Genomic DNA, 24,832 nt, shown 5'->3' on the forward strand with positions numbered 1-24,832 from the left:
GACAAATAAACAGTAAGCAAAAGAATAGCATGTGCATCACTGCTACATGTGGTGTAATAAACAGCCGTAAATAAAGCCTACAGTATAGGATAAACACATTTAAGGTGACCATAACAAATAAAGTATACAGGACACGTTGGTTTGAAAGGCTCTTGTCACCGCGCGAGAAAAATAAAAAGGATACCAACTTGGTCAATTTGTGTTCACATTTACTGTCTCTTACAACGTAATGATAGTTTTGCTGTTTCATCGTACAATAGGAAACTGAACGTGCTAAACAAACGCGTATCACGGTCTTGCTTTCTTTTCTTTGCTTTCTTGTTTACTGGATTTTTGCTATTTTCAAAAACACCTTTACGGGAAACGCCTGGTGTTAAAATTGGAATAAAATATGAGTTTAATCTTGGAATATACGTTTACTTTACTTTTCATCGTAACGGTCAAAGTTTTACATATTTGTGGTAAGTATAGTTCTATTTGCAAATCAACATGAATCCAAACTCAACTTAATAGTATAGAACTATGTGAATATGTGCAGTTAAGGGGAACTCGGGCGAAAATCTGAATTTTTACTAACTTGCAATTGGCCTACTTATGTGTAGTATCTGTTCCCTTTCGAGGGGAATGGTGATGCACACCTGACCACGATCACACAGTCACAGTCCCGATGCAAGGGGACTGGGGTTGGAAGCGGGTCAGTCGTTCGGTAGTTTGGTTTTCGTGCCCAGGTTCTTTCCTGGGCGACTTTTTCTTAAAAAGTATTTGCAATAGGCCTACTTATACTAATCATGAGAATAATCAAGGAATGCTGTCTTAGGAAATATATTGCAAATTTTCGGTCGCCCAGGGACCTTCGTCAGCAACGCTAGACAATGGAATGAGAAATACAAAATGTAACACAATGAAAGTATGACGCTATAATTATGTATGAGTGGTATTGCTGGAATTAAAACCAAATAAACCATGACTATATATATATACAGGAAGCGGATTAAGGAACAAAGAATCTGTAACTACACGTAAACGAAAAGAAATCGATTGGATCTTTGTATCACCAGCCTCACCAAAAGACTTGGGACCCCCTTAAGCAACTACCAGTTCCATAAAGAAAGTTCCATAAACATATCTTAATATATAACATAAGTAAATATTTATGCCATATTGCTACTGGTTTATTACCTTCACTAATTAGTTCTAAATCTGTTTGTGTAGTAAATGCCTGTTTCGGGGTCTCTTTAAACAGCTGCGACATGCAGTCATGAAGTATTTACGCAAGACCAGAGTATTATTACCTCACCAAACTTTCCAATGCCATACGATGACGACACATCGTGTACCTATTTGATTCGTGCTCCGCAAGGAAAAATAGTGCGACTCTCATTTCTATACATTGACATCGAGCGTGCTTTTGGCTGTGTTTACGATGCTTTACAGGTGAGAAATGAAAATGCAAACATACAATACTTATAGAGACCTAGAGTTCCGTCAATAAAGTGACTGAACTTCTTACTGTATAGGCTTTACATTATTAGGACACCACCTGAAAAGTACAAAAAAACTGGCAGGGAAATCATAAACTTCATTTAAAAGAGCAGTGGGAAAAAAAAAGACTTTTGTCCAAAACTGAGTTAGAGTATTAATGCAGTACTATATATTGATAAAGAAAATCAATGAAGTGAACTGACCTCCTGTTTTATAACGTTGTTTTTAATGTCTGCCTTTGTTTTCTTCTCATATTTATATAATTATGCTATCAAAGTAATTGAAAGTTCAAGAATCGAAATCTATAAAGCAAGCCTACCACCATAACAACAACAACAACAAAAGTATATTATCCAGTTCTCTCAAAGAATTGTGTATATTAAAATGTTTCATCCTGTAATATTTTCCCGAATTTATATAGGTTTTCGACGGCGATTCGGAAGATGGATTGTTGCTTGCCTGGGTTTGTGGATCCGATGTGACGCACACTCCAATCTACAGCTCAAACAGAAAAATGTTTCTGAAATTTGATACTGATTCAATGACTTCGAACAGTGCAGGCTTTCAACTACAAGCTGATTTCCTTACCGATGGACCAGATTGTGAGTATATTCACAAAGTCCACGGTGCTGGTTGCGTCACTATGAAGTATGAAACAGATTTGAGTACGCGTATATGCACGTTCTCTAGTATAGCTACATATGTACTCGTGTATACAACCTATTTTAGATTTGTACTCGGTCTGGCGGAAATACATAGAGCAAGATTAAGTTTAACCGTGAACTTGCCGGGAAAGTGGATCCAGGGGTGTATGCACAAGGGGGCACGGGACATCTCGGTTTGGTGAAGTAACAACAAAGGCGGTCTCTTTCATAAATTTCAAGTACCCGTGTTTAGTGGTAACTAATAAAAGGCCCCTTTTTGCCATGTTGCTGAAAAAGATTAGAGAAAAAGAAATTAAAATGTGCTCTTTTGTTGGAAACATTCATATTCCACGAATATACTGGCATACTTGTGGTACGGCATTCTCTGAGGATCCATTTAATTGCAAGGTTTTGAGGTAACTGTGGCAATTTTTGTTCTACTCAAAGTCAAATGTCATCCTGCCCCTCAATGGACCCACGATCCTGCCCCCCCCCCACACCCGGCGGATCTCGGATATATATATATATATATATATATATATATATATATATATATAGATATATATATGTGTGTGTATATATATACTCCGATACCCGTAAGTATTCCAATGGAAATTCCACTTGTCCTCATATACTGCAGCTGTTGTTTTCGTACTGCATGTCAGTCGTTTATGACGAGAATGTTCCATTTAAAATTCATATCAAGTTGTATTTTTCACAATGATTCTTGGTTGCGTATGCATAACGTATATAAAAAAGGAGGGGGGTAAGGGCAAGCACGTGGTGTCTTAATTAAGGCGTCAGAATTGTCGCATATACGTCATTGCTCCTATATATCATGTTCATACCCGTCTTTTGCAGTCACGGCTTGCGACGACATTACCATCACTACAGACGGTACGGTACTTACCTCGCCGGATTATCCTGGTTCATACGGAGCTAATTTGGATTGTGTCTACAATGTAATTGCGCCACAAGGAATGATCGTTGCCCTAAACTTTAGTCACTTCAGCGTTGAATATCATACAAGTTGCTTCTTTGATCGACTTTTGGTAAGTCAAAATATCTAAAGTAATGAAAATATCACACGTGAATTGTATCCCGTATATTCAAGGCCCCGACAATGTAGGGCCTATAGGGAGGCAGTTTGAGCAATCATTGAAATATAGCCAGATTCTTATAACCCTCACCCTCCCTCCCTCCCCTTCAATCTTCAATCACAGGACAATGCACTGGTATTCTAATGACAGGAAGTTTACGAATTGAGGCAAGATCCGTCACGTTTTGTAGCCCTAATACTAATCTTTGAGTATTCTCCACTTTATTTTGCCTCAAACTTTCCCTCCCTTTCCTTCCCCTAAATATGCGATGTTTTCTATTTCTTCTCTTCTTTGTTAATTCGCATCTACAAGAATCCAGACAGGTTTTCTACCACGTATACAAAGTTGAGAGTTAAAAACGCTGGATCCCGTTCCAAAGTAAATGCCATAGTGTAGATGATTCAGGCTATCAAAATGTAAAGGTAAATCCCTGCAGTGTCACACAATATGTTGTACATTGAACTATATATGAACCTATTCATTGTACCGTATAGGCCTACAACAGTTCTTCGAGATGTATATAGATACTGACAGGGTCGAGCTCTCCCCTCCCATCCTCATACCCCACCCCCACCCCTACCCCGTCCCTCTTCCATATACAATTATTCACGCAAATGTTTCATTTTCTTCTCTGTAAAAAGGTATATGATGGAGCCACTACTTCTCATCCTCAATTGCTTAGAATATGTGGCACTGGAATCCCTAATAAAATATACAGCACAACCAACCTCCTGACGGTTCGATTTCAAAGTGACGATACGTACACTGATGCAGGTTTCCGTGCTTACGTTAGTTTCATTGCCGAGTCAGATGCTGCAGCTAATGAAAATGATGGTATGTATAACGATCATTATTACATTTATTTCACGCTGGTTTAGTGTCACAATGAATACATTGAGAACAAGTCCGAGTGAACCATCTAGGGTAAAGATAAATGTTCTCGCTTCAGCCAAATATGGAGATCGTTGGTGATATGATCCTTATATTCTTAAGGAGTCCCTGCATGGATGGTAAACACTAAAACACAGTGGCGGAGCTAGGGGTATTGGCCAGGGGGTCGAGAATGGTCTGTATAGGGCGCGTTCGACGCTATCTAAGCGGAGCGCCACCACAGGTTGGCGCGGAACGTACAGAAATTTTTTGAGTAAAGATACTCCCTAGATCGCCGGAAATTACCCTTTCCGGGCCTTGCTAATTTGCAGATAAAAGAAGAATAAATAGGTGTCATTGCCAACAAAATGTGACAAATGTCAATAGGTAGATGAGAGCGCAATAAAAAAAGTCAATAATCGCGAGTAAGTAAAAAGTGGTAAAAAGCTGAAAAGGGCGCCAGCAGTCCATTTGAGTCCGTCAGGCCTGGGAGCATCCGCCCCCTGACTGTATGGACGCTCCGCCACTGGGTAAACAGTTATGGAAAGTAATGTTTAGTTGTTAATTTTGCCTAATTTCTGACTACTTTGAAAATTGTTCAATAAAGAATTCTTATTGTTCGTTGTTGTCGTCTTCCAATTTTTTTCTTCAGTTTATTTGTTTGTAAATCAACAACGGTTTATTTGTTCGAAATGTATGTGTGTTGTTAAAAAAAATATATAGCGTATTAGTCACTGAATAATGCACAAGACCAGCAACTCAACACCAAATGGAGCATTATCGCTTGTAAACACCATGTGATCCCAAACGGGATTCGAACGGCCTTTCAGAGACGTGCCGACCCGACTGTTATAGTGTTTATATTGTTCTGGTTTGTCTAATTGTAACAATACATATACCTATACATACTACTTGTACATATAGCCTACCGTATGGTTACAATTCACCATGTTGTTATTCTCAACGAAATTCTCCACACTAATTGCGGTATATAGTGATAGGCACATGTCCATTCAGCTTACAATGCACACATCTATTTGACTTGACTGGCTTCTCCGCGGTCCACGAGGTCGCGGGAATGTTTTGGCCCTTCTTCTATAGCATTTTCTTTTGTCCAGATTCAGTAACTATTTACAAATGCCGTCTCATGCACCCCTTGACGGTCCTTCATAAGGTACTCCATGATGGACTAATGCACACATATTAGGAGGCCCAGATTATAGATACGCGAACGAGATTTGAAGGCTACATCCCATCCTCTTCCACTTCTCCCATCCTACCCACCCACCCACCCCCCCCCTTCCCCAATTGACAAGAAAACAATATGGTTTCAAATTTAGAGCTTTCCTCTCTTCCAGCAAATTTATTTAAACGTTCAATTTTTGACGCGATTTTACCAACAGGCTGTGTTATTCCCGAGTTCCTTCAAATTTGTTTCGTCAATACACATAATCGGATATACAATTATAAAGACACATTAAAGTACACCGCGGGGTAACTGTGTTTGGGCGGTTGGAGGGCGGTGGGGGTGGATAAATTTGCGATTTTGCTAACTTAGAACTATCCTCATTAAAAGTAGTGCCGTTTTTCTAGTTTAATGTGTGGATTATATCTGAAAGTCACGTGATTCGTTTTTTTTTCAGGAGTCACAGATACCGTCGTGTGTTTATAATAAAAATATGAACAATAGAAAGTAGAAAATAGAAAGAATATTTGGGAGATATTTTTTATCATGATTTTTGTTGTAGTGAACACACGCAATATCAGTTGGTTGATTTGAGCATCACTCGACACAAACACACACAAAACCTGAATAGCTACCAGTAGGTGACAGTCTTACGTTTGCAATATTAACATTTTTTTTTTACTTTTTGTAATATATAACACACACTTGCCATAGCACGTTTCCAGTGAGGCTTGCTTTGTGCTATAATGGCAAAATTATGAAATGCGCCATAATTGGTACCGCGCGATATTAAGTTATCTATAGGCTATGTAATACACCACATTAAAGTATAAAACAAATCCATAACACGAAATTTATAAGAACGATTTTCAAACCGGGGTTTTTCTGTGAAATGATACAATATTCTGTTAACCACCCAAAGAGTGTGAACGCGTGGAACATGACTTGGCATTTCGCACTTGGGTCGGTTAACCGAAAGAGCGTTTGAAGAATAGCTTTGTTAGTCATCTTTAGATCGAAGTATTGATGAATTAGTATACATAGATGAACACTGCATTAGAAAATGCAGCATCATTATGAGTAACTTTTTGGTCATATCCCTTAATTCAAGCGGTTATCAGACACTTCGATAAATATTACGTCTAAACACAATGAATGATTACTTCACAAGAACGCTCTTTCAAAGAGATCTTTTAATCCGACTTTGTTTGCTTAAAGTGTCACGTAAAGTTCAACTGACTCAGTAACTAGTGGGAATATCTTCAGCTGCACACAACAATATTTCAAGTTTTCAAGAAAAAGTAGATAGTTCAATGGTATTTGGAAAGTGAAAGCCGTTAATCCCTACAGCAAACCAAGTCTTCGAAAACCCTTTCTCCTATACCTGTATATACAAAGGTATACAAACCGTATCGGTAATTACCATATACAGAACCGATAACTCTTAAGAGCAAGCAAGGTGACGTCGTTCGAAGATTCTGTAGATGCTCTTAGCCACTGTACGGTGACGCAAGTGCTTGGAAACCTATTGAAAATGGTTATTGGTGCGTATCGGGATCATATACGTGTGGATGTGGAAAACTAGTTTACTTCTGTATCGGCTGTATGGTTGAACTGCAAGGAGGGGCTTAAAAGATGCTCGCCCTATTCTATGGAGTTAACAAATAGCAACAATAGTCACACTATTGTCGAATCAATCCGTATTTTGCAACACTTTACCAGGTTAACAAGCCTTGAAGGGATGCAGTAGGCTCTGATCTCGTTTTTACAGTTTATGTTGTTTGAAGAAACCAAGGCTTCTATGTGTGTCTTGCTACAGTGTAGCAGAATGTTCTTGCGTGTTCGACCTGCACAGTAGATTACGTAAAAAAAAACAAAAAAACAGCAAGGGTAGAAAAGGAGCATATAAGAGGCGATACCGAAAAAATAGTGAACGAATCGAACTATAGATTAATCACTGCGTACAAATTTGATCCTATAAGTATACTTATGATCCTTCTGTTTGACATCATGAAAAGTTGTATCCGTATATGGTAAAGAAAATACCATAAAGTTGATACCGTCTAAATTCGACTCCGGGCTTTTCTGTGACTGGATGGATCATCGGAATCAAAACAACAGTCTTATGGACCTATACATACAGCTTGCATTTATTTGAGTCTGTTATGAGATTCGCAGCAAACCGAAGAGGAATTTGAACTTTTTGTTTGTGTTTTTTTTTACCGCTGGATTATTGGATTGTTTTCTATATTTCACGACTGATTCATAAAGCAGAAGACGAGACTCATTAAAAACAAATAATTTATTCATTATAATTGTCCTTTTAGTCCACTGGAGTAGTGCAGGTCGTTATATATAAGATTCATATAATCCCGTCGGATATTATATAGGCACTACTTCGGTCATTCGTGTCCAGTTCGCAATCATGAATTTCATATCAATTTGTTCCTCGAGGATCGTGCAATTTTTCGCCTTGGTGTTGGTTATATCGCCCGATCTCTTAGCATATGTTAGTTGCACAACGCATGCAGGCAGTGGATCAAGTTACTCCTATATAGAAGAGTCTTGTAAGTTTAATGGAAGAATATACACTTTGACAATGTCACAATGCTATAGACCGGGAAGGAAAAGTGTAGGGGTTAGGTCTTTACACTCCAACTTCACACATGTTAAATGCCCATGCTAGGCTATAACAGTGTAACTGTTACCCCTTCCTTTTCACAACTTCAATCTTGCATAACTTCATGGTCCGATATTTTTGATCATGATTTTAATTTCTACTCCTTTTAAAAAAAAAACCGCATGGGTTATTCCATATTACGTTAGGGTAGTAATATAAATTGATTGATTTTGTCATTCTCGAAGAGCTCAGTTAATGAAGGGATCACAAAGCATGACACATATTTTATGCTTATTCTAACTTATCATATTTAATACTGTATGAATACAAAATTGAAACAGATTTGAGAAACGTTCAGAAAATGACATTATCACTAATTATTATAAGCTGTTATACAGTATATCCCTTGTATGTATGTCTTTATGTATGTGTTTTAGATCCGTATGTATGTATTTTAGATCCTCCTGCAAGCAGGAACTCGCGAAGAAGCCTCATTGGCTTATCAAAGCCGCAAGCTGACCGAAGTCAGTCTCTTATATATTTAACGTCCATGATTGTGAATTGTGAATTGTCAACAACTCTGTAACTGGACGACATACATTAATCTGGGAGTGACTCGAACCGGGGACTCGAACCTTGTATTGATATGAAATTTTAATAGTCGTCGTGCGGCGATGCAGCCAACCTGTTCAATTTCACCAATAATGTCAATATGACATTTTATGTATATAGAATCATGTTTCTTTTGTTCATTCCAGATTTCTTACTATGTGATTACACACCTTGCTTTAATGGTGGAACGTGTACGGATTTATCAGATGGAGGTTATGAATGCGAATGTCCGGACCAAGTATTCGGCAATAACTGCGAACACGGTACTGTACATCTCTGAACATGTATATCTCTGTCTGTCATCAAATCTGTCATGTTGTCTATAGGTCTCTTTACATTCTACATAATTAAACGTTCTCCATAACTACGCCTTTGATTCATTTGACCTAACCCCCCCCCCCACCCCCCTCCCATAAAAAGAGGGGGAAAATAGCCATGCACTGTCCATGCATGTGGTTATTGGAGCATATATAGATAAATGTGTTCTATTGCTAAACGTATACGCTGTAAGTAATAATCATTTCATATTTATACTGGAATGAATGAATTAATGAAGGAAGTAATAAAATAATATATACTACATTAAAGGCGATTGGTTGGTACTATAACATCACTTGCAAGTTTCCATACCGGAACAGTTAAGATATTGGAATCATGTCCCATGGGTCGCCAGTTTTTTTTTTTATTGCGGAATTTACCATTCGATAATAGGTTAGGGATTAATATATTGAGCTAAACAAGGAGAAAGTTTAGCTTAGTAGTTTCCTCCCCTTGCTTTCGATAAAAACACTCTCCCCATAACCCAAGCATAAGAAAGTTAATAAGTTGATGATTTATACATGTTACATCTAAAACTTCCCCCCTCCTCCCCTCCCCTACCAAGAAAAAATAAATGAATAAAAGGGGTTAGTCAAGAGTGTTTTCAAGCAAAAATAAATTAAGAAGAAGGGGGGTAGTCAAGAGTATTTTTGGAATGTAGATTAACTGATGTAAAGTAAGGGGCGCCATCCAGATTGCATTTTCGATCTTGTACCTAATTATATATATTTCCAGCCTTTCAAAGAACTGTGACGGGCTTTTACCACCGTGAGTAATAATAAACAACTTTAGCTATTCTTCACGATGGATAAATGACCATTCCATATGACGAAAACAAGCATGTACTGCTAACTGCAATATGTTAGTTAAAACTTATGTGGTATAACATCACTGATGAGATACTGAGGTCTAAACAAAATAATAATAATATATTTTACTTTTTCGTTTTTACAGATTTAAGACTTGATTGCACTCCTAACCCTTGTGAAAATGGAGGCAGTTGCTTTAACCTGAATGTTAACATTTGTGTATGCCAAGTAGGTTATACAGGAAGACTGTGCGAATTCAGTAAGTATCGTGTGCCCACCTCGCCCCCCCTACCCCTACCCCAAACACACACACACTACACGAGACTAGATTGCTTGGCTTAGCTGTGGCACAGAGATTTCCCCATGTGAGGGTGGTGCCAGTGCTTAAGGGGAGGGATCGGTGTTCATTGTAAGGATTGCTGATGTACTAGTGTAGTGCATCAGACATGCCATGTGTTGGTTGTACATTTTGTCCCTTTCGGCGTTCGTTGCTGTACCATTACACATTATAATTGATACGAACAAAAGACATATTAACGCCATGTAGTTTCAAATGTAGAGTTTATTACCGAATTAAGATGTCGCTTTTCAGACGTGGTTGATGGAAACCACGTGAAGGTGCTGCACCGTCCTTTTTGTACTTGTAGTTTTTGACATAATCTCGAACATGCTAAGTGAGAGAAGATAAAATAAACAACTTGGCCACCAGAACAAGCGATGGTAGTCATCATAGCACTATCTCCTTCCTATGTATTGCCTGCGTATCCTCACATAAGGATTGCTGATAAGAAGTTAATCCGCATCAATGAGGTGCTCGGTATTCGTTAAATGCGTCTACTTTTAAGTCACCATAATATAAACCGTTCCTGGGTTGAAGTTGAAGGATGAATTTATAGGTAGAAATTCCTCGACAAACCATAGTCAACATGATGGATGTGCATGGTAAGTTTCTCGGTGCGAGTGCGCAGAGCGGGAAAGAGTTGAAAGAGGGGAGGATATTTTTTTTTATTTATTTTTTTTTATACAAGCTAGAGTGAACAATAGCCCATGAAGATTGACATAAGTCAAGAGCTAATATAGGCTGTGAGGCACTATAAAATAAATCAACATGGGCCAATCATGGGTCAAGCAGCTTAGGAAATACTGATGGGTGGGGGGTTGCTGCCCCCTCACCCCAGAAGCACACCTAAGCGGTGCGGTGGGAGGTGTGCACTATACATGACCTAAACTGAAAGCATCCAGAGATTCAGAACAGTTCGGGCATCCAAATGGCATGTGAACACCTCTCGGTCAAAGATTGGGTGATCAGTGCCTATAAAATACACCACCCACTCCCCTTACATATATGTCAGGCAAATTCAATGTCCATATGAACCCCTGATTTCACCACAACTTACAATATCTTTTTGTTTGATCATTTAAAAATGGAACAAAGAGGATGATGTTTAGTTGCGGAAATGTTTCTGTATGCAAGCAAGTTATATGTCACTTTTGGCACCCCATAGAGTATACCGTGTCATAAAAACAGTTTATGTTAATTACAGTTTAATACTTTGTATTGTTTCGTATATGATAATAATTAGTCGAACCCATTTTAATCTGTGTTGTTATTCACAGCTTCATCTGAGACCAGCAATGAATGTACGACCTTTACCAATCCATGCTTAAACGGCGGTCAATGTACGGCAGTTTGGGATCAATACTTTTGTTCATGTCCTTCTGAATATCGAGGACCTGTTTGTGAATACGGTAAAATTTTTTAATTTGATCAATGTGGTTTCTGTCTCATGCACTTAGTGCATGTTCAGCGCATTAAGTGCACTCCTGTATATCGAATGACTCTTTTCTTTTCTGTTAATATTTAATATCATCGACCAAATGGTCAATACGGCACATTGTGAACTTGCTTCCATCTTAAAACAAAGTCTGTAAATTACAATAGAGCCTTATACTTACATATCTCCTCATATTGGTTCACATAGCAATCAAATTCCCTCCATATTCATGCTCGGTGCATTCATTTAACTTTCTTTTTCTTTACATATTTTTTTCCATTCAGGAATACTATACTCTCTTTACTTTATTAATCCTTCCTTCATATACTTCGTTAAAAAGAAACTTTCATTCGCGGTATTCATTCAGTGTAGTAAATACTATAACGTCATATGAGCTGGGATGACGTATTAACGGTAATACGTATCAATACATTTTCTTCCCTTTCCTTACACAGAGGTTGGTTCTACCAACAATCCATGCTTGAATGTTTATTGCACCAATAGCGGTCTTTGTCTGGTAATTGGAGGTGAACCCACCTGCCTATGTCATGAAGACGACCAGGGCATTACCTGCGAAATTGACAGTAAGTTAGTAAAAGTTGTACTACCACGTTGTACTACCCCCCCCCCCCCCGCACACATACCTTACTTCTCCCCACCACCAGCACATTTTGGGAAAGTCAAAATGTTAAGCGTTTCCACAGTCCTTTCCTTGAATACCTCCAATATATATTTCGAAACTATTGTTATGTATATATACTCGTCAAATTATATGCCTTACCCTCCCCCCCCCCCCCCCATATGCACTCCACCTCATCCTCTCCTATATAAACCCACCTCTTTCCGCTATAATCTATGTCAGTACTCTCGTTACCTACCGTGCCTTTCATTGAGACAGGGTGAGTTACAGAAGTCATAACTCCTTAAAGGCATCGAAGACTCGCCCCAAAACCGCGTACCTGAAAAAGTTAACTTTCCGTTGCTTGCAAGTGAAGTTTGTTTTCGTGTCGCTACAAAATGCAGACAGTAATTAAACGTGATACCTTGTTATCTTTTATCTAGACATGAGATGTCCATCGCTGCTATGTACACTCATGTGTTGTGGGTATTGACCGTAGCTGTATGTATTGACTGTGTACTAGTGTCTAATAACCGACGGTAGCAAGCTGTGTGTGTATTTTCTGGGATCGATGGGGTGTCTCACACTTATATTACACCTCATTCGAAACTAGGTCAGATTACCGGCATGAGACGTTTCTTTGTGCGCGAGTCTTCAATGCCTTTAACCATCTATCAATCGTGTACATTTCCTATTATCTCTTACAGATAATTTACCATGCGCTTCTAATCCTTGCGAAAACGGCGGACAGTGTCATTATTATAATGATGGTTATAGTTATGATGGTTGGTATTGTGTTTGCTTACAAGGATATTCTGGCTTTACCTGCTCAGAAGGTAAGTCCAAACATGTAATAAAAGGATTTATATACAAATAAAAGATCAAATGAATAGTATATTTGTTATTTAATATACAGTCAAGTAGAATTGCGTTTTTTCCCCACTTTATTCCTTACAATGTCCTCTTATAATCTTCCACTGTAATTTCCTTTCATACATACGGTTTCTGAATCCAATCTTTAACAATGTTTGTTTCACTATTATACCTTTTTAAACATGAATATATATTTAATACACTAGTTATAATTCAATACTATATGCAATACAATTATAGTTTTTATAACAACCTTATTCAAATATTATACCACCGTATCGATGAAAACGTACAAAAGTATTATTAAACATATGATTAAACTAATTTATTTGTTAACCTGTACTGGATAATAATCTTAATTGTTATATTACAGAAATTGATTATTGTGCGCAATTCAACCCTTGTGTGTCCGGGATATAGTCTTCACACCCTTTAGCAACTAAACAGGTTCTCGAAAAAAAATCTAACCTAGTCAATTTCGCCTTTAAAAACTCCAAATACCGTAACCATATTTCCAAAATTAATCTTTTCAACACCTCAATCACTGCTTCTCCTAATGCAACCTTCCTCGGTACAACTTTCGATAGCAAATTATCGTTTAATCTACACTGTAACAGAACTGCAGGACGCTGCTGGTCCCACCTTAATTCTATTCAAATCCTTTCACACAAATATAACTTCCCTCCGAAAACCATTATCTAAATCTATAAATCCAAAGTTAGTCCGATACTCGGTTACGGGAGCATCATTCTAATGCCAATAAACAAATTTGAAACAGAATCCACACCACATCTTATCGACTTGTTCTCAAAATCCCTTCCTATATTGCTACTTTGCACGTTCTCCGTGCAGGAAACACAAAATCTATTTTCACCCTACTTGAAGAATTCAACACCAAGTTATACAAAAACAACGTCGAGAACGACCCATTCATTGGAAAAAAACTATTTTTCTACTTAGTTGCTCATATTTAATACAGTATACCGTAGAACACATGTTATAAACTTGGACTCACTCAGTCTTGTACGACACAAATGTATTTAAAATAAATGGAAACTATTGCAACCATTTTGCATCTATAGCTCCTCTTATACCCAAATAGAAATTCCTCAAAAGGGACGGGACACCCTTTTAGATCGATTCTCGTTACGGACATTTAACCTACGTTTCGCCCCCCCCCCCTCCCCGGCCCACTCTCTTGGGGGTATAGACTATAAAGTTTAACTTTAACATTCCATTTGATTAATGGTAGCAAAATTTCACGTTTGATGTATTGTACCACAAGATTCCTCACCCCCCCCTTTTTTCCCCATTCCAGAAATTTTCAACCCTTGTTCTGGATCTAATTTCCTGTGTCTCTATGGGTCTTGTGCTGTTTCAAATAATGTCGCAATATGTACGTGTTACTATGGATGGAAGGGTGATAACTGTGACGGTGAGTTAGAACTTATTACCTTCGTCGATGGAAGTTTGGAACAACTTTTGAGTTGTTTTTGTAATTTGTAATTTCACTTGTCAGGATTTCATTTAGAATAATGAACTCCAAGTGAAATTCGAAATAACGAGTTTCCAGTTTGTTATAATTTACACATACATGAGAAAAGTGTCAGGGTGACGAAATACTAAGGAGTCAAATCTAATGCAATATATTTATAATCCCTGAATTAACACTAATCTGGTGAATAATGTAATGTTCAAACTACAATATCTATCTATCTATCTATCTATCTGTATATATCTATATCTATATTATATATTTTTAAGCAGCATTTGTGTCTCTCCTGACTAATGTCAATTCCATGATAAATTTGTGTTTATTTCTAACATGATCAGATCTGTTCTCTGTAATCCAGTTGAAAAGTTATTTAGCTATTAATTGCATAATTGACCAAACGCGGTATTTCTAGTTTTATCACTTCACAAAAGTCCATAGAAGGGAGTTATCAAAACTATATATTAAAATAAAAAAGTTGTAAAGCGAAGTTCACTGATTCTGTTATAATTGGTAGTTCTATTTATATTGCTTAATTATCAATGAATATTCCTTCCGTAGAGTATGACTATTGCTTGAGCCAGCCTTGCCAAAATGGCGGATCCTGCGGCAATCTCATCTCAGGATTTGTATGTGACTGTCCCGAAGGATATGGTGGCAGCACGTGTTCATCAGGTAATTATCACTGTTATTTTCTTCAGTGCACTTACTATGTTGAAGATTTATGGGTGATTGTTTTATTTTTATTGCTATGGAATTTTCAACATCGTTATGTCTTATACTATACCGCAGTGAAAAGGCATGTATTTCTCTCAAATGTTATTAGAAAGTTTTCGCACATATTAAGGAGGTAAAGATAGACAATTTAAATCCCTCTGTATTTAAAAAAATTGCATGTAAGGAGTATACAATACAGATCTGGAAACTTCAAACACAATTTTTAGGTGTATAAAAAAAAAGTAGTGCACTTCTGATGTCCTTTAGGCCTATACGTGTCTCAGTATTGTCAGTAAAATATCCAGATGGACGGATTGGCAATAAGGTAATATTGTAATTTTAAAAGTAGTGGTAGTAATAGGCAGTATAGGTCTTTAACGTGTTCCTTTATATAGGGTTTTCACCCACGTTCTAATTTCCTGTTTCAGAGACAAACCCTTGTGCTGCATCAAACAACCCATGTGTGTACGGGTCCTGCCAGGCTTTCATCAATGGTACGACGTACTGCATCTGTAATGGCGGATGGACGGGTGATAACTGCAACGGTTTGTGCATAATTTTTGCATATTTCTGGGTTTTATGTTAATAAACCAGGTCATTTATTTAGTACTAAACTGGTGGGAGATTACCCACCAAACCTGCTAGATTCCCTATCAGTGATTTCAAATTTTCCCCAAAAAACTCTGAAAATGTGCGATGTTTTTAATCAAAGATTCCAGCCAACAAAAGCTCCATGCGATTTATACAAATTATAAATGAACTGTCACTTATCAACATTTACCCTGACATGTGAAACTTTCAGAATCCATCTTGAATAGACATATAATTTACATTAAGAAGTCATACCTCTATATGTGCAAGCATTCGGGGAGGGTGGGGGAGGCGGAGCTAGGTGTGGGGCTGGCCTCTTCCCAACCAGTGATATGTCGGAAAAAAATAATAAAAACATGCTGTAAACCAAGTTTTTAACAATTCAGTAACCCCACCATCCTTATACCATAACTCAATAAAAGATAAATACAAAATTTACTTTCCACCCATATTGGTAAAAATTATTTAACCACTGGATTAATAAATCATTTTCTTTTCAGAAATTGATTACTGTTTCACCTCTCCTTGCGAGAATAACGGAGTATGTTCCAACAATGCCGATAATGGTTTTACGTGTTCCTGCTTGGATGGATATACTGGCAGTACATGTTCAATAGGTAATATATAGTTTCCCTGTTACACATTATTGCGGGTTGGGTAGATGAGGAAAGTGCACGATTTATGTAGGCTAAAAGCAGGAAAGTATCGTAGTTCGCAAATGCCCAAACCAGAAAGTTTCAGTACGTTTTGTGTCACCGACGTGTTACGTATAGCTGGCTCATTGTCGGAAAAATGCGTTTAAACGTATGGCGTATTATCCCTGGGATCTCAGTAGGGCTTGAATTCCATGTTAGTATATATCTACACGGGTTCATTGCAGCTGTACAGCGTTTTGGTATACCTAGGAATCCTCCAGGTGTTTACTTTATGAAACTATCATGAATGGTTACGTCATTTTTCATCTCGGCTAAAACATTTTCACCGGCTTTACGGTCAGTCTCTGACCTGCCCGCTCACAATAGTGCACTTTCAACTCAGTATACTATTCACAAGGCCGAATTTAAGCAACATATCCGTGTTAAAGTTATTTGACGAAATGCTGTCCTATGATTTCTGTCTTACAAAAAATATAGAGCCATTTAGATTTAACTCATTTTTATCAAAAGCAATCAAAAGCAAACAATATGTATGAGGATACCTCAGCCCAGTGAATACTAATTAAAGAGGTCAGCGAGAGAGAGAGAGGGAGAGAGGACGGAGGGGTGGGGGGTGCATATGGGCACATACAGTACGTACATCACGATTTCTTCGATACAAACTTATTTGTATACACATTTTAACTTTAAACTTTAACTGGCTGGGGTCATCACCGTTTTCATACATCGTGGTCTTTGTTTGAAAACCATTTCGTTTCAATAGAATCGAGTGATTGTTGTCACGTCGACAGCTATAATCTGTCATTCACCATGTTCGTGGTTTTCCTTTTATAACCTCATTTTTTAAACTTTATTGTTTGGTCCTACTGTATAAATCAGTAGTAGTTCTTTTCTAGCATTAGTTAGCTTTTATTCATATAAAGTCTATTTGTATTCTCTCACAGTGGTGAACCAAGCCTGTGTATCGAACCCCTGTCAGAACTTTGGAAGTTGTTTAGAACTGTCCGGAGGTGGATACTACTGTAACTGTATACCGGAATTCTCAGGACCAACATGTTCTGATGGTGAGCATGAAATATTTCTGTCTCCTCACTTGATTCATTTTTTCGGACCAAAATATTTTTGGACCAAAATACTTTTGGACAAATTTTTTTTTAACAAACTTTGGCCCTTTTTTTCGTGAAAAAATTTGGTGGGTCCAAAAAAATTGAGTCCCCCCAAAAAAATTAGGTCCGAAAAAATGTGGGTCCAAAAAATTAAGTCCCCCAAAAATTTTGTCCGAAAAATTGTTGGTCCGAAATCATGTTGGTCAAAAACAAATTTGGTCCAAAAAATATTAGTCCGAAAAAAATGGGTCCGAAAAATTGTTGATCAAAGAAAATTTTGGTCCAAAAATAGTTGGGTCCGAAAAAATTGGTTCCGAAAAAATGTTGGTCAAAAAAATAAGAGTCTAAAAATTATTTGGTATTGTCGGAACATAGAGACGTCGGAACATAGGGATATCACCCTCAAATCAACCTAGCATTCAATGATCCGTTATGCCTTACTATTGTAGGCCTATATGTAAGCCTACAGCTGGCTTATACAGGTACCAGTTGTGCAAGCACATATATGGGCAGGCTTTGTGTAGTTGTTTGCACAAGCATTATCATATGTCCATGTGGTAGAGATTAAATGTGTATAACAACAAGCTTCACTTTTTTAAGTATAAACATTTATTTCTGATATGGAGATGAGTATTATAAAATATAAAATAATAAAAGTACTACAGCTTTCCATAGCTACAAATTAGCATATATGCTAATCGATTTCCGGCCAAAATTTCATTAACATGAGCTGTGCACTTTCTGAAAGAGAATGTTCTATTTTATTCAATTTTTGCCCCTTTTTCTAACTTTATAGCAACCGAATCCTGTAATTCAAACCCCTGTGAGAACTTTGGTACTTGTATAGAACGGTCTGACGGATCCGGTGGATATTACTGCAATTGTCCACCGGAGTTCACAGGAGAAACATGTTCATTTGGTGAGTGATAATAATGCACCACATGCATCCTATAATTCACGTAAGATGACTTAGTATCCAAAACAATTCGGTCATTTACATGCTGTGAGACTTCCTTCAAACACTGTATAAGCTACCATGACACTCCATCATAATGAAGAAACAGTAAGTGTAATGTGTTTCTTATAGCAGCATATACGCATAGTTCACGTTCTAGTTTCAGAGTAGCCCATAAAAAAATTCTAAGTTATGAAACAGTGTCTGCAAAGGATGGTACATTTAGAATTGAATGTCTATATACATTAGTTGATAAATAAGAAAGGAGAAGAAATAGGACAAATGTTACTTCATTTTTTTCTTATTATGAGTAATACTCTGTACATATAAGTTGATAAATTTACCTGCAATTGGTAACCCTAAATGCTTTGAGAGTATATGGTCTGTCTTCAATAAAGACAATCCATGTATTTGTGGTAGAATTGTACCAATGAAAATGTTGCGTAAGGAAAAGTCTCCAAAGTCTTACATTTTGTGCATTACACTTTTTGAGCATGCAGTAATAAAGGTTTTACGGACAAACCAGTTCCATGTAACTAGCGTGGACAAAAACATAGGTTGACATATATACACATGTATAATGGTTTGTTTTAATCAGTTTATAGTTTTTTTTTTGTATGTCTCATGAATCTCTTAAGAGATTCATGAGACATACAAACTATAGTTGCTTCAGACTTCTTTCATATTTTAATCAACTTTATAATGATTATCGGCCCACAGAATGAACGAAATTGCTAACATGTTTTGCATAATATGATAAACTTTTTTTGCTGTTAATTGTTTTGCATATATATGTCATCAGTGTGTACATGATGACAATCGATGCGGCCAGAAAGTTAATAACATCACTAAATTTCTTTGGCATATAATAGACTTTTGTTGTCTTTTCATATAGAAGTAATGATTGCTAACGACCAATGTCAGAACGGTGGGACCTCTCTTGGCACATCTGGTGACAGCTTTATCTGTAGGTGCTTACCGGAATACTCAGGACTCCGTTGTGAGGATGGTACTATATCAATACATTGCTTTGCTTGTTTATGATAAATAAGCTGGTTTATTTTATTTTATTGATTTTACAAAATTTCTATAGCGCCTTATCCTTTTACAGTAAAATACATACAAACATGATATACAAATATATAAATCGATAACGTAAGGTATAAAAATGGTAGAAAATTTGTTATATACAATCTGACAATAAATTGTATAAAAACTGCAAATGGAAAATCGAAAAATTTTACAAACAAAATCTTCACACTTAGCTTCCTCCGTTAAACTGTTCCATAATGTCGCAGATGAGTAATCGAAACGCCTGTTACCGTATGTAGAAGTTTTAATGACAGGTTTGCATTCTTGGTTGGTTTTTGGTTTGCATTCTTGGTTGCATTCTTACTATATCAAAAGCTCCGTTCACACACTTCACGTGCCATCATGTTAGATTCCAATGCTATAGTATATATGCAACTTGTTCTCTCTGACTACATGAATCATATTTTTTCTGGCTAAAAATTGTGGTCGGTTATAATGATTAATCAAAGTCATTCTTTTCAGCTCTCGGTGACGGAAAAAAGAGCATCCAAAGTAATAACATAGTTGAGAAAGTATTAAATTAACAACTTTATTGTAATTAGTCAACGTCCTTTATGAAATTAACTCCGGTCATGATATACTGATTGTTTGGTAAGTTATCACACTCGCTAAATATGAATAATGCATGAACCACAAACTTAATTCATAGCATTTATAATTAATTCCATTTGCTAGCCTTTGTCTGTAAAACTCATACTCTTTTTTTTGGTCATTGCAGAATCAAGTAATCCCTGTTTTGTTAGCCCTTGTAAAAACGGTGGCGAATGCTTGTACATTGCAGCAGCGGTAATTTGTGTCTGTGGAAGCGACTTTGATGGCGAATATTGCGAGATCGGTAAGTTGACAATAAATCAATCATATTAATGTCATGTAAAAACATACTAAATTTACATTTTTGTGTTTATGTTTTGGTATAGTATTAAAATTTGAGCAAAAACCTTTATATGAAATCACACAATAACTGTGTTTCTAATTTGAGAATTATTAAATAGAATATTCAACTTCTTTATACTTTCACTTAAAAGTGATTAGCAACAAGATTGTTATTCTATTGGCCCATATTTGATAATGAACGTTTGCTGTATGGAACACAAACAGTTATTGTAAAAGTTATCTATTAGTTGGACTTTTTGTGAATAGATTTTCGTAACACCGTCACATCGGAGTAAGGATATACAATATACTTCATCCCCTCCCTCTTATCGGCTTACTTTCTCTCTTTTGTATCCATTCTCATTGACTGGGTGGGTGAGGGGTACAGTCAATTAATAATTCATGGCAGATGATTTTCAACTCTCTATCTTTTCTGAAAAACTTTCATAATAATAATAATAATAATTCTCAGTTCTTATATAGCGCAACTTACAATAAAGTCTCGCCGCGCTGACAACTTATATAGCCTTGGTCATTGGTAACTTGTCACACCTACGCACCAAAGTGTGCGCAATTCAATCAATCTCTCCTGGGGCACCACAGTGCACCACAACCACGTGTCACCCCGGGGACTTCCCTTAGGGTGCAGCATGCACAAACCGGCGCACGCAACTATATTTACAAGTCACCTCGCAAGTTCCCCATTATACACCTGGGTGAAGAGAGGCAATGAAGATAAAGTGCCTTGCCCAAGGACACAACGCAATGATCTGGCCAGGACTCGAACCTGTAATCCTTAGATCACCAGTCCACTGCCTTAACCACTTGACCACAACGCCCCCATGTCTAAATTCTTCTCGTTTCTATCGAACTGAAGGAATTTGTCTACTTTATTTCTTTATTTCTTTCTTGCTGTTGCTGGTTTAGATCTGAATGATCCATGTTCGTCCAATCCTTGCCAGAACTTTGCCATATGTCTGCTAAATGGTGCAGATACGACGTCATTTCTCTGTGAATGTCAACAGGGGTATTCAGGGACTTATTGTGAGATTGGTGAGTCCACCTTCGATCCTGAGATCATCTCGAAGTTAGAGAGTTTTGGTATTTTGTCCGTACTAGTTTGTGATCAAATCTTGACCAAACATTGGTCCACTTTGTAAAAAATACTCTTACCTAATATCTACTTGAGAGCATCCAACCTTAGCTGATCATCTTATGTATAGCCCTTCACATTGTCTGTGAATGTATTTATACGAGCGGCATAGATTCGCCAGTTTCCTGTTTGGCTGGTATACCTACGGATGAAATAAGTGATTACATTTTCACATTCAACCACAAAAAATTCAACCATAGTGGCAATCACCTTGTTTGTACTGCTGGGGTGGGGCAAGGGGGCTATGGATGTTAAGTTGTCCAAGGATGAGATCAAAGGCGAGGGGGCGCCCCTGACTTCAAGTAATGTCTACCAAGAGCCCTGCATGTATACATGACAGTAGGAATAAAAAATACCGAACATTTGAATTTAAACCAGATATAGTTTCTTCTAGATAATTATGTAATAATTTCACTCCACATCCCATATACTTGAATCAAACCTGCAAATGTTTAAACTATAGGGTGTGGCGATTATTAATGTAAGAAAAAACTCATTTTCTGTAATCGTGTTTGCTTTACATACTTAACCACTATGTCAATTGATTCCACAGATGAAGATCACCCATGTGCCCACAATCCTTGTCAAAATAGAGGGACTTGCTTGATAAATGGGGCCAACTTTTTTTGTGCATGTTCTGTCGGGTTTGAGGGAGGTTTCTGTGAAGAAGGTTAGTATTGGCCTCGTTACGTATAGATGTTCCGTAGGACGTGCTTTGTTTTTAAACATGTTATCACAAGCGCCAATCCGACTTCACGATTGGAGGGGCAACATCCCCCCCCCCTCCCCTTTTCCATGAATGCAAATGCACGCGATCAGAAGAATACACAAGTTGGTTGTAGGCTGTACAACCTCATTCTACCAAGCCCCCCCCCCCCCCTCTGCAATGACCGAAAATACAAAAAGAAATCTGCTCTGCATTCTTACATCAAAGTTGATCACAATACATTGCCAGAAAAAAAAATGAATGCCCATCTTCGATCCCAACCTACACACCCCCCCCCCCCGCCTTCCCTTCTATTTCTACCTCATCACTTTTCCATGTTTCATACGCGACCATCATAACGCAGCAGCCTACACTTGACCAGACAAAGAAAGTACGATATTTATGTTTATATGCACAGAGAGTATAATTTAAATGTTGTTATTTAGCGCTTGATGCCGAGTGTTGGTATAACACAGTTCAGTTTAGCCATAGGACAATTTTCAATTATTTGTAAATATTTCCCCAGACACTTCATCACCTTGTTACACTGATCCCTGCCTCAACGGTGGCACCTGCCATGAGCTGGCGTCGAATTTCTACTGTGTTTGTCTGGCTGAATTCACAGGGATTGTTTGTGATCAATGTAAGTATGCAGTTCATAATTATACTATTGTTTTACGGTTTTTTCAAAGTTTTTCACTTATATCCTCTGACTTTGGTTTCAGTTGTATAGGCCTATACAGATTGGTTAATTTAGCACATGATGAGTTTTGGATCAAAATTAGCTTGACCGCAAACCAAATCTTTGTCCAGCCAGGCTGAATGAGGCTAAATTTTGGGCAAAACAGATATCAGCATAATAGAACAATTGCTGATTTCTTGGTTAAGGTATCTATAGCACAATGATGATATAAACTTACACAACCGTATATGCTTTGATGTTTTGTGTCTTAACTTTGAAAGATGTCTGCGTTCTGAATCCGTGTCAAAATGGCGGCAGCTGTAACCCTAACAACGGAGTAGCAGTGTGTTCTTGCGAAACTGGCTGGGATGGTGACTTGTGTCACGAAGGTAAAATATCTATAGTCATTAAAGATAGTTACCATGGACACATCATGGACACCTATATTAAAATTGGGGGATAACTATACATAACCGGGACCAACATTTTTATATTTCCCAATTTTGTTTTACTTTTTTTTTTTTTTGAAAATGAGAATGCACAGTACTTTATCTCATATTTTCCGGGGCTCCTTCATAGTTTACCTAGGCCCAAAATTACCCCAGGCCACACGAGTGTATCCAAGCAGACACCCCCCTCCCTTTGTTATCCTTTCCTTTTCCAGCCTACAAACTTGATGATTACAAGTTCAGCGAATTTTGTTAGTGTAAGTTTAGTGCAGCAATGGGGCAATAGTCTTATATTTCAAATAAATGTTACATTGTCCATTGATTAACAAATTGTCCATTGATTAACAAACAATTTGCTTCACTCGAATTGTTCCTTTCATTCAATTATGCCAAATACCTATGAAATATTTGTAAATATTAGTTAATAATTAATTATCAATACATATCGTTGACTATACTGATGAGCCTCCAGGCTTGATTAAATTTGAAGTAATGCTGGTTTAGAAGGGGAGGGGGGAAAGATGTGAAGTGAAATCTTTTCGCTGTCGACGCCAAATCGAATTCTCCAAGAAGTTTATTAATTTTGTATTTTTCGTACACTTTGTTTTGATTTCTGTTCATAGACATCGACGAATGTCAAAGTTCTCCTTGTCAAAATGGAAACTGTTTAAATAATGAAGGCTCCTTCACCTGTGACTGCAACACTGGATATACAGGGGAACTCTGTCAAGATGGTAAGATGTACGATACAAAAACGAGTGTGTGTGCGTGTGTGTGTGTGCACGCTTGTATGCATGTTTGGATGTTCTATAACAACTCCCTGAATGCCATAACAACTCCCTTTTTCGAGGTAGGAGGGATGTAGAATTCATGCTGGGATCAGGGTGGGGTTGTTGTTTCATATAGAACAGTTGAAAAAGTATCATTGAAAATTAAGAGCTGCATCTCAATTTTTCATCATTAAGAGTGGACGGAGAGGGTGGGCTTGGTGCATGGGCTTAGACACCAAACAAATCTCTCCTTGTCACCAAATGATAGCCTCTATACTCATATGAGGTCTAAAACAACCCCCCTTAGCTAGCTATAGCATCATGGTTCCCTTCATTATCATCACAAAGTTGTCACACTGTAGAAATACTTCTCAATAAGGTTGTTTGATGACGTCACGAAATAAGTGGTTCTTATTCAACTTGTCATTCATTTTTATTGACATTTTATCATTTCTTTGAGGTAAAATAGAATATTATATATCTCTCCTATTGTCAACATCTTAAATGGAATTTTAATATGGGGATGGTTTCCAATATGTTGAGACTAGTTGAGACTAGTGGAACACTAGAGGTTGTATATATATATATATATATAAATATATATATGTTGAGACTAGTGGATCACTGGTAGTTGTATATATATATATATATATATATATATATATATATAATGTCATTAATG

General features: G+C 37.3%; 1 protein-coding gene across 4 annotated transcripts in view; it reads left to right on the top strand.

The window, feature by feature from the left end:
- The first annotated feature begins 61 nt into the window (after positions 1-61).
- The window catches only part of LOC139980502 (uncharacterized), a 28,152-nt gene continuing 3,381 nt past the window's right edge, over positions 62-24,832 (top strand). Inside the window, exons 1-23 of one of the 4 annotated variants that reach the window (XM_071992169.1) lie at positions 68-461; positions 1,244-1,434; positions 1,904-2,084; positions 2,988-3,178; positions 3,868-4,060; positions 8,661-8,777; positions 9,787-9,900; positions 11,259-11,390; positions 11,872-12,000; positions 12,743-12,871; positions 14,227-14,343; positions 14,962-15,075; positions 15,546-15,662; positions 16,209-16,325; positions 17,309-17,428; positions 18,267-18,389; positions 19,324-19,434; positions 20,236-20,352; positions 21,318-21,443; positions 22,097-22,213; positions 22,776-22,892; positions 23,213-23,320; positions 24,004-24,114. In XM_071992169.1, the coding sequence (XP_071848270.1) occupies positions 392-461; positions 1,244-1,434; positions 1,904-2,084; positions 2,988-3,178; positions 3,868-4,060; positions 8,661-8,777; positions 9,787-9,900; positions 11,259-11,390; positions 11,872-12,000; positions 12,743-12,871; positions 14,227-14,343; positions 14,962-15,075; positions 15,546-15,662; positions 16,209-16,325; positions 17,309-17,428; positions 18,267-18,389; positions 19,324-19,434; positions 20,236-20,352; positions 21,318-21,443; positions 22,097-22,213; positions 22,776-22,892; positions 23,213-23,320; positions 24,004-24,114 (2,962 nt within the window). In that variant the 5' untranslated portion in view covers positions 68-391. Of the gene's footprint in view, positions 462-1,243; positions 1,435-1,903; positions 2,085-2,987; positions 3,179-3,867; positions 4,061-6,867; positions 7,850-8,660; positions 8,778-9,786; positions 9,901-11,258; positions 11,391-11,871; positions 12,001-12,742; positions 12,872-14,226; positions 14,344-14,961; positions 15,076-15,545; positions 15,663-16,208; positions 16,326-17,308; positions 17,429-18,266; positions 18,390-19,320; positions 19,435-20,235; positions 20,353-21,317; positions 21,444-22,096; positions 22,214-22,775; positions 22,893-23,212; positions 23,321-24,003; positions 24,115-24,832 lie in introns of those variants that run through there. The other 3 variants (XM_071992168.1, XM_071992171.1, XM_071992172.1) reach the window with 3 other exon arrangements.

The sequence above is a fragment of the Apostichopus japonicus genome, chromosome 15 (assembly GCF_037975245.1).
Source record: "Apostichopus japonicus isolate 1M-3 chromosome 15, ASM3797524v1, whole genome shotgun sequence".
NCBI lineage: Eukaryota > Metazoa > Echinodermata > Holothuroidea > Aspidochirotida > Stichopodidae > Apostichopus > Apostichopus japonicus.